At 40.7% G+C, this 10,119-nt stretch overlaps 1 protein-coding gene across 1 annotated transcript; it reads right to left on the bottom strand.

The window, feature by feature from the left end:
• Nucleotides 1-2,969: 2,969 nt before the first annotated feature.
• On the bottom strand, nucleotides 2,970-9,499 carry LOC106807767 (glutathione S-transferase kappa 1-like). The gene is made up of 7 exons (XM_014810218.1): nucleotides 9,408-9,499; nucleotides 6,953-7,034; nucleotides 5,688-5,788; nucleotides 5,301-5,465; nucleotides 4,771-4,887; nucleotides 4,315-4,408; nucleotides 2,970-3,754 (listed from the first exon to the last, which is right to left on the bottom strand). The coding sequence occupies exons 1-7, from the start codon at nucleotides 9,486-9,488 to the stop codon at nucleotides 3,690-3,692; spliced, it is 705 nt and encodes a 234-aa protein (XP_014665704.1). The 5' UTR covers nucleotides 9,489-9,499; the 3' UTR covers nucleotides 2,970-3,689.
• Nucleotides 9,500-10,119: the final 620 nt, after the last annotated feature.

Raw genomic sequence — 10,119 nt, 5'->3', positions numbered from 1 at the left:
GGAGATCAGGACACAGACCAGTGATAACAAAAACGGATATATATACATATACATATATATATATATACATAGGCCCACTTGTTTCGGTGGAGCCCTCTTTCAGTCCTCAATACCATCGGAGTACTGCGTTTATTTATACAAGAAAACAAGCCGGTCAGCTACTTTTTCACATATAACGCAGGCGTGTAGATTGTGTGGCAGAAAATTTGCGTGGATATTTTAAATTCTTTCTATTTGCTAACGAATGTAAATCCATAATAATTATTAATATATAATAGTTTGTATCGTTACTATAAGGGCATATTTTTCGCATTGCGAGTAATCCAGTCTATATGTGAGTTTAATATAAATGTAATTTTTTAATTTGTAAAATTCACTATAGTTCTTCCATAGGGTGCTACCTACGTTCGTTCCTACCCTATTGTTTCAGTACTTCTCAACTTGGCTGTCGTGGGACGTGCGCATGTACGTGGGTGGGTATGTGTGTTTGTGTGCCCGCGCGTGGGTATGTGTGTTTGTGTGCGCGCACGTGGGTATGTGTGTTTGTGTGCGCGCGCGTGCGTAGGTGATTGCTAATGAGTGCCACGTACGCCTTGTCAATCTAAATCTAAATTTAGATATGATGGTCTTATTCTGCTTGTCGATTCATTATCGTGGAAATAGAGAATTTATCCTAAAGGATTTTCGTGATGTAATTGTAATTTTCGAGCATTTGTATGAGTTTCACCACAAGTTTACATGTTATTTTACGTTTTAATCCCCCAGCGTCACGAGTTGCGTAATAATAGCTACAGATTACAAGCGACGCGCTGATGGCCTATAGACGCTCGCAGTGAAGCAGCGCAACGCTAGGTGCTGGAGACTGTACATCTGACCGAAAATCCGCCATTACTGTCAGGTGTAACTGACAACGTACCGCGTCAGAAGGGACACGTAGGTGATAGATGGACCTTAAACTAACACAAACCACAGCTGCGTTTTGTGTTTGTAACCGGCGTGTTTGTCATACGCTTTACGATGACGAACAGGCGCAGAAAATCCTGAAATATTGTTTGCATTCTTCTCGCAACTGTAAATATTCCATCCGTCTGTGCGCTATATATGTGAACAGATCACAAGCAATCCCTATATGCAACCATGACACACAAATGAGGACGCGCACGCGTTCGCACACAAACATGTGTGCTCGCACGCATATTCGCTATATGAAATTAAATTTTATTAAATTATAAGGGACGTTATACTAGCTATCACGAATTTTCTTAAGAATACGTATTCATAATCGCAGCGCAGTTCGACGATTTCATCGACGCTGTACACTTCCTGAAACTTGTCTCGCCTGTAGGCCTGCAGTGTTTGGCACATCAACTCTGATACAGTAGGTGTCTACATGCATGCAGAAGCCACCTCTGTGACTGCCCGCGGTAGCGTCAGATGGAGATGACAGCAGGCTTACTACGCAACGCAGTGCGCCCTGATAAATGCTGCCTGAATCAACAGAAGCCGGCGTTGTCTGTGTTGTGCATTGCCTGATGAGTGCGCCATGCTGCGCACCTCCGTATCTGTCCTTGTACTTGCAGAGTACCTCTCAAACGTTGCTAATCCGTTGCTTGCCTTCTCCGCACACTGCTTCCTTACTGCTTGCGTTCTCCGTACTTTTTTTTATTATTCGTATCATGTCGGTAACTAATACGTATAACTTCCATACTACGTTCATGTTTTATGAACGTCTGTTAATTAATAATACAAGTTTCTCTACCTGCTGTTCCTATACCTGCTACATTATTTATTTATATTTTTTATAATTTCTTTTGCGCTACTACAATAGTAAACCTGTAAAGAACAAGTTGCTATGTATATATATATATAACTTGTATTATACGTGTAGCAGAGTTATCACATTGCAAATGCAAATGTGTATCCCTGTGTGATGTAGTTCTATCAGTGTAGCGTGTGGAACATGCCCATGTACTTACTGTATATCATCGTGAACGTGAACGCTAAAGCATCTGAAGCTTCGCCTTTATTGCGGACGTGATAAAGGCCAGTCTAGGCTTCACGCTGCATCTTGGCAACGGGAGGCTGAGTCGCCCCGTGTAATGAAGCCGTTTATAAGACAAGAGTAAACAGAGAGACAGGAAAACGCAGCGGCATTACGATTATCGCTGATATCCTCAAACACCGGCAACAATTTATTAGCAAGAATCAAACATAATTAGAGAGAGTAACTGATAACGACAACGGACAGGCAATGACAGATCTTACGCGGGGGTAGGGTGAGCGTTAAAGCTGAACCGTCATCAGCTAGCAATCAGAACGGTGTTCACTGCAGCTGCAGCTGATCGACTTTGTGGAAGAAATTCGCACTGTACGCTTATTGAAACGTACTCATTAATACGTGTTTTTTTTTAACGAAAAGATAGGCTTTCGGGATTACCATATATAGCTTGCACAACGTCGTTCCCACGTTGCATAATAATTGCATAGGACAAAAACGCGCGCAGGTAAAAATATCTATGCTTGTGCTGCCATTGTGATGCCGGCTTTGTTATGGATTCATTACACGTTTCGTTCAGCTCAGATATTCCGAGGTTTGGTCGGTAACCGTGACAACACATCTCTGCTGGCGGCAGACTGGCTTGACGTGTAAACACGTTTTAATTAGAGGACAGTATATTTGCCCAGGTAGAGAACGAAGCCATCTGCTTCATGCCATCTCCTTCACAGCAGCAGTGCTCTTCCTATTTACTCTAGCCGATAATTAATACAGGAAAGGGCATATTTCCACCTCTGTAAATATCATACGTGCCCCTCGGACGATATGTATGCGTGCGGGGGGGGGGGGTACTGGTTTCAATGAACTGGCACCTGTAAAGGTGGCATGAGAGGACAGCACGTACTGTGTAGATTTAGACAAGCTACTGGATTACTACAGAATATATAAATGAAAAGAATATGATAACGACATGTCAGTCTTTTTCATTCATAAGTGCTATAATAAGTATATGTAGTTACAGTTACACTTGTTCGATGGTTTATAGTGGCATGCAGTCACTCACTAGATAGCTTACAAGTACATCACTATGCATCCATGCACACCACAGTTCAACCAGCATACCTCCAACTGTGCAAAGTGCACGAGCGAGATCAGCTAGCAGATCCTGATGAAGTGTATTAACCATTGCACACAGTAACAAGGAAGCAGGTTGAAGCCGATTGCAATGCTGGGTGCATTTTTTCAATGATACTCTTAATAAGTATGCAATTTTTCAGCAAATATACATACGTCCCTGCATAATCACTGTGTATTATATTGTGTATACATTGTATATGTGTGGAAAAATCGTAGATACCCATAACAGTACGTACATCATGAGTAGGAGTGAGAATTCAACTACAAAACTCAAATTGATGCAAAATTAGTAAAACAAAACTACTGAAAACTGTTATCATAACAATTAATAAAAAATTCATTGATAAACATAAAGAAAATTACAACAATTTCAAATGGCACACCAGGCAAGCACTTATCACATTATGTGCCTATATTTAAAATATAATGCAATCACTCATTGATGCTTTAGTAACCTAGGAGCAATGTCAGTTATTTTAAACTTATTTCAGAGTCAGTTCATCACAATAACTTTCCCATTGTAACACAGGTGTTGGTTGTGCAACCACTACACACTTTACAATTTGGATTTCGTGTCCCCAACCTTGGATAACTCTGCGAGAGGTCCTTCATACTTTTCACCTGTAATGCATGGTGAATAGGCAATGTTTATTTAAAATGCGACACGTGCATATTTATTAATCATTCCTTTTAAAATATGTATTTATATAACATTTAACATTTAACATAAACAATATATATATATATAATTAATATATTCTACACACATACTCATCCTGACTATATGTATTTACATGCATAAACAAGTATTTTTTGTATTCAATGTATTGGAATTGAATTTTAATTATGGTAACAACGAGAATAAAGGTCCCGCAATCTGCAGTAATAAGCCAATCGTGATAAAGACCCACCCTTGCTAATGGTATGCAATGCTCTAGATTTAAAACCAATATGTTTGCCAGAGTTGAGCGGTGGCAGCACCTCTCACACAGTAGTTAAAATCGATCATAGTGGGTGCACTAAACTATCATAACTGCTAAAACTATTAACCTAACTCCAATATTTTCTCTGCAATTGGTTTTCTGTTTAAGCCTTATCCATATATATTGATAACTACACTTTATTTCACTAGGTTGTTTATAACTTGTGATAGAAACATCAAAAGAAACACAAAAACTAACCTATAAGGAAGGCCAACAATTCAAAACGATCACTGCCAAAGAAAATATGTGGCTCGTCATCTTTGTGCACTATCATTATAGGTGATCCAAATGCCTGTATCAAAAAATGCATAGATAATGTTTGATGGCACACGACAGTGTGGTACAAATGACTCACGTACCATTTGAACAGAGTGTAAAGCCGTAGGGCCCACTCTCTCTGATAAGCCGTAAGCGTAGCCGGTAGCCACTCGGATCGCAATCATTCATTGGTTTTACATTGTGCTGCCATCTTGTGGAGGAGTTGATATTATTTATCCCAATTTTCCACACAAGAAATTGGGCGCTACAGGATTTGCTTTGTTTTCAACTGACACTATACTTCATTATGAAACCATATGAAAGCGTAAGAGTTATACTACGCTCTCACCGGAATGTCAATAATGTTAATGCTAATCTATAATTTTCAATACAAACCCCATGTGACAAAGCCTGACTGGTGGTAGCCTTCAATTTATCTTTGACATTTTGGTCCTTTAGGGTTCCAAGTAGTTTATTCAATGTTGCCTCATCAAGCCCAGCCATCTTGCCTGCCTGCAGTTAAACACACGGGTCACATAAACATATTTCTGATGAAATTAATGATGCATTTATTTTACATCACTCGAAAATTAATGTCACTAACCTCCCAAGTCCTCTCAATTCTTCCATATAATCCGACACTCATAGTTATCCACATCAAGACCATGAAAAATACAGAACACTGACGGGGACTATATGAGTTGACCAGTGGCAACAACTGACGTTCACTAACAGATAAATATTGCTAGCCACACAAGAGTAAGCTATCACTGCCAGTTTCCTCGCTTTTTTTTTTTTTACATTTTAAGGCCAGTATTTGAATAGCTACTACCAGGTGTCGGCGTATGCCCATGATGTAACACGTGTTCACAATTGATCTCATTAACTCACCACAGTGATGACAGCTGAGCTAGAGTCCCGCTCACCTGTCTTAAACTTTCCAGCTCCGTGATGTCCTCGTCACGGTTCCACACCCTGAGCCACAGCTGGCGTGAGACCTCCTCTAGCAGCGATGGCTGAGACATCTCGACAGACGCTAGGAACCTCTGCGCTTGCAGGGAGCCTTTCTGTATGATCGTGCCCATGAAGTCCTGCAAAAACATTTACACTCCGTCATCGTGTCCCAGCAGAAGAGTCGACAGTAGAATATAATATAAAGAATAGTTCAGCAGAATGATTCACAAAGCAACTTATGTAGATCTCAGTGCTTGAAATTATAATTTCAAGTGCATGGTTACATAGAAAACACAGAAATATGACATTTTCCTTGCACTGCCATGAATGAATTCACATCTTATGAATATATAACTCACAGATGGTTGTCTAATAGGTGTACATGTGAAGTCTCTCAGTCTCTCCAGATCCTTCAGCATGTACATGCCTTTATTTGCCACCATTGCAGGTGGCTGGTTGCCTAAAATTGTTCAAGCTGAATCATGTGCACTCAATTACTAAAGTACTCACTTTTATCAAATGTATCATTACAAGCACACATTTGTGCAAATAACAATTTGTTAGTAAACTATATATAACCAACTTTGGTACTAAAAGTACAAAATGCAGCAGGTATGACTTATATTGTTATTACATATGGTCCATGCCAATGTAGTGCCCATAAATTCATTTCCATAAAGGTTTTGTTATACCGTTTTATGTACCCTATCAAAAACAATACCACACAGCTACAAGAAGGCACTAACTAAATAATGAAACAATTACAAATTTAGATATATTTTAAAGCTCCAATTTGTTATAATGCATCTAAAATTGCCACATGGGCATCAAATAGAAGATAAAACAAGATTTACCAGAGCAAAATATATTGTAGATCTGGACATGACATTGCATTAATCGAGAAAGTAAGGTGGACTGCGTGTAGCAAAAATAACTAGAAATGGCAGTTGTCGCCAACTACATGTATCCCCCGCGATCTAGTATAAATGAAATATCTCCGTAAGGACGTACAAGGTAGGTAAAGTGAAATAAGTCACAAAGACAAAGGTTTGTTGCACAACTCATCTGCCTGAGATGTGCAAGTATGTCAAATTTGGTTACCTTAGGGGTTTTGGTACACGACACACCTTCTCCCCAAGATGTGTAAGTATACCAAGTTCGGTCGCGCTAGATCAATTAGGGGCCGAGTTATATAGCGGAAGGGAAATATGATCAAGGTCAATGTCAAGGTCAAATAAAGGTCGCAGTGACCTGGTTTTGGTACGCGACACACCTTCTCCCCAAGATGTGTAAGTTACCAAGTTTGGTCGCGCTACATCAATTAGGGGCCGAGTTATAGAACGGAAGGGAAATAAAATCAAGGTCAATGTCAAGTTCAAATAAAGGTCTCAGTGACCTGGTTTTGGTACGCGACACACCTTCTCCCCAAGATGTGTAAGTATACCAAGTTTGGTCGCGCTAGCCCAATTAGGGGCCGAGTTACAAAGTGGAAGGGAAAGTGTCTGCGGCGGCGGCGAGCGGCCGCTGGACAGACATGAAACCAGTATCCCCGCCGACTTCGTCGCGAAATATACAATACAATTACCAACATCGTTTTCATAACGTGAAAGAAATGAAAGTTTACCTGATGCAGCCATGACACCACCGAGCAAAAAAGGGCGTAGTTTCACATCAATGTTCCATTTGCTTTGGTACCTTGTCAAAACCTGTTTGACAAAATAAGGTTTGTGATGACATTGGTATGACTAGCAATATATGTAGCTATTTAAGGTGACAGATAGACCACGACCATTAGGTAATTTATTATTATTAGATTATAACCATTAGAATAATATTTCCAGGAAGTATTTGCGTAGGCCTACTGTTAGCGTGCTCAGTCGCATCGCTCGATGTGTATCTGTACGCTGAAACTCTGTCTGACAGAGTTTTCAAAATAGTCAACTTTGCAGCACATTTCTGCCGGCTCAATAAGAACATTTCGTGATGTTTGCATACTGCAAGTATGCTCACAGTAGGTGTATGTAGGCTTTTTGTTGCAAGGTTTATCCATTTTAAAGACGCCCATGCACGCATATGTTGTAAAGGTTGCCCTTCAACGAACAGGCATGAACGACAGGCCTCTGCCGCCATCGTCGTCATTGTCTTTATCATCATCATCCATCATCATCATCATCATCATCGAATGCAAAATGAAACTTTCTGGCATTATCAATATGATGACCCTCAACTATATACAGTCTGCAATCCTAACCAAACCTAACTCTCGTAGTTTATCGACGATTGCGCCACATGTCAAATGCTGAAAGCAGCTTTAAAATATGGATGGATTGCATCCTCGGTGCATGACACACGCACACACACTCACGCGCGCACGCACGCACACACACACACACACACATATATATACAGTGTTCGAAATAAGAAAAAAAAATTGCTTGTCCAATGGACAAGCTACAACATATTTTGGCTTGTCCTGCACTAGTGCTAGCTATACTAAGCCATAGTAGAGGAAGGGAAGCAATCCTGGGCACCAATTGCAAAGTGTTTAATGTTAAAGTGTTTTATTCTAACCACACAGTAATAAAATGGGGAAATAATGCACCATAGCTGCCCATGTGTATTGTCAACATTTCGGGTGACGTCAAGCGCGTACGCGACAGCATTTCTAGGGACAGTGATTTTCCGTTTCAAAAAATTGCCTTTTCCGTTTGGGAAAATCATGAATTCCGTTTCAAAGTAAAGAAAAAATGGAAATTCCGTTTTGCCATAGAGATTGTACACACCAAAAATACAATATTCTGTTTACATATATTTGCATGAAAAAAAAGTATTTGGTCACTGACTGACAGTTGGGTTGGCACCGAAACACAGGGCTACTAAAAGACGTAATTGTAAGTCATTTTGCTCTGAAACTTGTCTTTGAATTTGTTTTTTTAATGATTTTATTGAAATTTCCATGTTGTAATATGTTCAAATTACGTTTTCCGCATTTTTCCGTTTGAAACATCTTTTCCGTTTCCAATGGCCGTTTCCATGTTTTCCGTCCGTTTTCCGCAATCGCGGAAAATCACTGTCCCTACATTTCAATCGAAGCACAAGTGGGGCTAGCACTGTGAGGAATAAATGCATAAATACTTGGTGTAAAGTTGTGGAAACTGTTCAAAACGATAGGTGAATGGTCCATATAGATAAATAAGTGTTAAAAAGCCCGATCATTTTGCGTTTTGTCAGCCATTTTTCGTGGGAGCAGTGGGAGCAGAAAAAGCGGCAGGATTCAACATAGAATGTTCTATAGCCCTGCGGCAGAGCGAAGGGCTATATATAGTACTAGAGCTACAGCCGTACAGGAGGTTATACAACCATTCCCTGTTCCTCAGACTTTAAGCCCGCCGCACACGCTGTGGAACTTGCTGTGCCATCGTCCACATGTGGAAAGTGGCGCAACAAGTTCCACAGCGTGGGGATGCAAAATCCCTCGATCTGGGTCGTGTGGAAAATATCATACGTTTGATATTTTCTTCCACGTGTGGAAGTTTGAACAGCATGTGCGGAGCCTTCCACACCCAATTCGCATTGTTCGCTTGGACACGGAGCGTCGTTGAAGAGAGCTTTCACACGACGTTTGATTGATCAGTTCTTGGATATGCCTCGAGCGAGCGCTTCGCTCTTATACTCTTCTTGAAACTTGAGCCTTCAAGGGCCTGTGCTCTATCAGTATCAGTATCATCTATGCGATCTGCCTGATATGCGAGCTGAAAAAAAATAGTGCGTCCAAGCGAACAATGCGAATTGGGTGTGGAAGGCTCCGCACACGCTGTTCAAACTTCCACACGTGGAAGAAATTATCAATCACGTGTGATATTTTCCACACGACCCAGATCGAGGGATTTTGCATCCGCACACGCTGTGGAACTTGCTGCGCCACTTTCCACATGTGGACGATGCCGATGGCACAACAAGTTCCACAGCGTGTGCGGCGGGCTTTAAGTAATGCAAACTATATATGAATTCAATCTATTATTAAGCAGAAAATAATAACAATAACTATGATAGAGGATCACTATAATACAATATAATACCTCGAAAGCTATCCATGAATATGGTGAAAGTACATCATAAAACAGCTCGATTTTCGTCTTGCAAAGAGCTTTAGCCGCCATGATAGCGCACCTGATGCGCCTTTTTAAAATGAATTTGCTATTGGCTGACAGATAGCTATGCATGTGGGGACACGGTGGGAAATCATTTCCCATTGGCGGCCATACTTAAGACAAAATTCCCGCAAATCAGCAGGTAATCCCGTAATCAGCTCAATAATCAGGAGCTTTTTTGAGAAATCACAATGCCACCCTCTGAATTGACGACGAACATATATGTTGTTAACTTTAATTTTCCAAAATTTCTTCCGTAAACATGCTTTTCCCGGCACACACACGAAATGACCACTTTGCAATGTGATTTTACGCGAAAAAGATGGCTTGCTTTGAAAATTCCCCATCTGTCCCAGCAGTGCAACCGGACGAGCCACACACACTGTCGGATACAGCGAGGATTCTAGTTTCTGAAATTAACAATATCATAGAGTTCTAACCATTTTCATTATGAAATCGCGCCCTCGCTACTTCAATGTCGCTGTAATGCTCTGGGTCAGGTCCCATCAATACTAATGTACGTCGGCGATTTGTCGCCAAAGGAAATGACGTAGGGCCGACATTAAGCATGTACAGTGTGGGCAGTGTGACATGCCTCCAGAGAGGATGTACGCATTTGTAAATTGCACCCTCGCTACTT

The sequence above is a fragment of the Priapulus caudatus genome, unplaced genomic scaffold (genome assembly GCF_000485595.1).
Source record: "Priapulus caudatus unplaced genomic scaffold, Priapulus_caudatus-5.0.1 Scaffold11, whole genome shotgun sequence".
Taxonomy (NCBI): domain Eukaryota; kingdom Metazoa; phylum Priapulida; class Priapulimorpha; order Priapulimorphida; family Priapulidae; genus Priapulus; species Priapulus caudatus.
Note: the sequence above shows the minus strand (reverse complement) of the source record. Positions and strands in the feature narration are given on the sequence as shown.

Coding starts and splice junctions, on each gene's coding strand:
- LOC106807767 (XM_014810218.1), bottom strand. CDS start 9,488: ATGGCGGCTAAAGCTCTTTGCAAGACGAAAATCGAGCTGTTTTATGAT. Junction 4,888..5,300: donor AGCTGGAAAGTTTAAGACAG/GTGAGCGGGACT, acceptor GTTTAACTGCAG/GCAGGCAAGATGGCTGGGCT. Junction 3,755..4,314: donor ATTGTTGGCCTTCCTTATAG/GTTAGTTTTTGT, acceptor CATGCATTACAG/GTGAAAAGTATGAAGGACCT.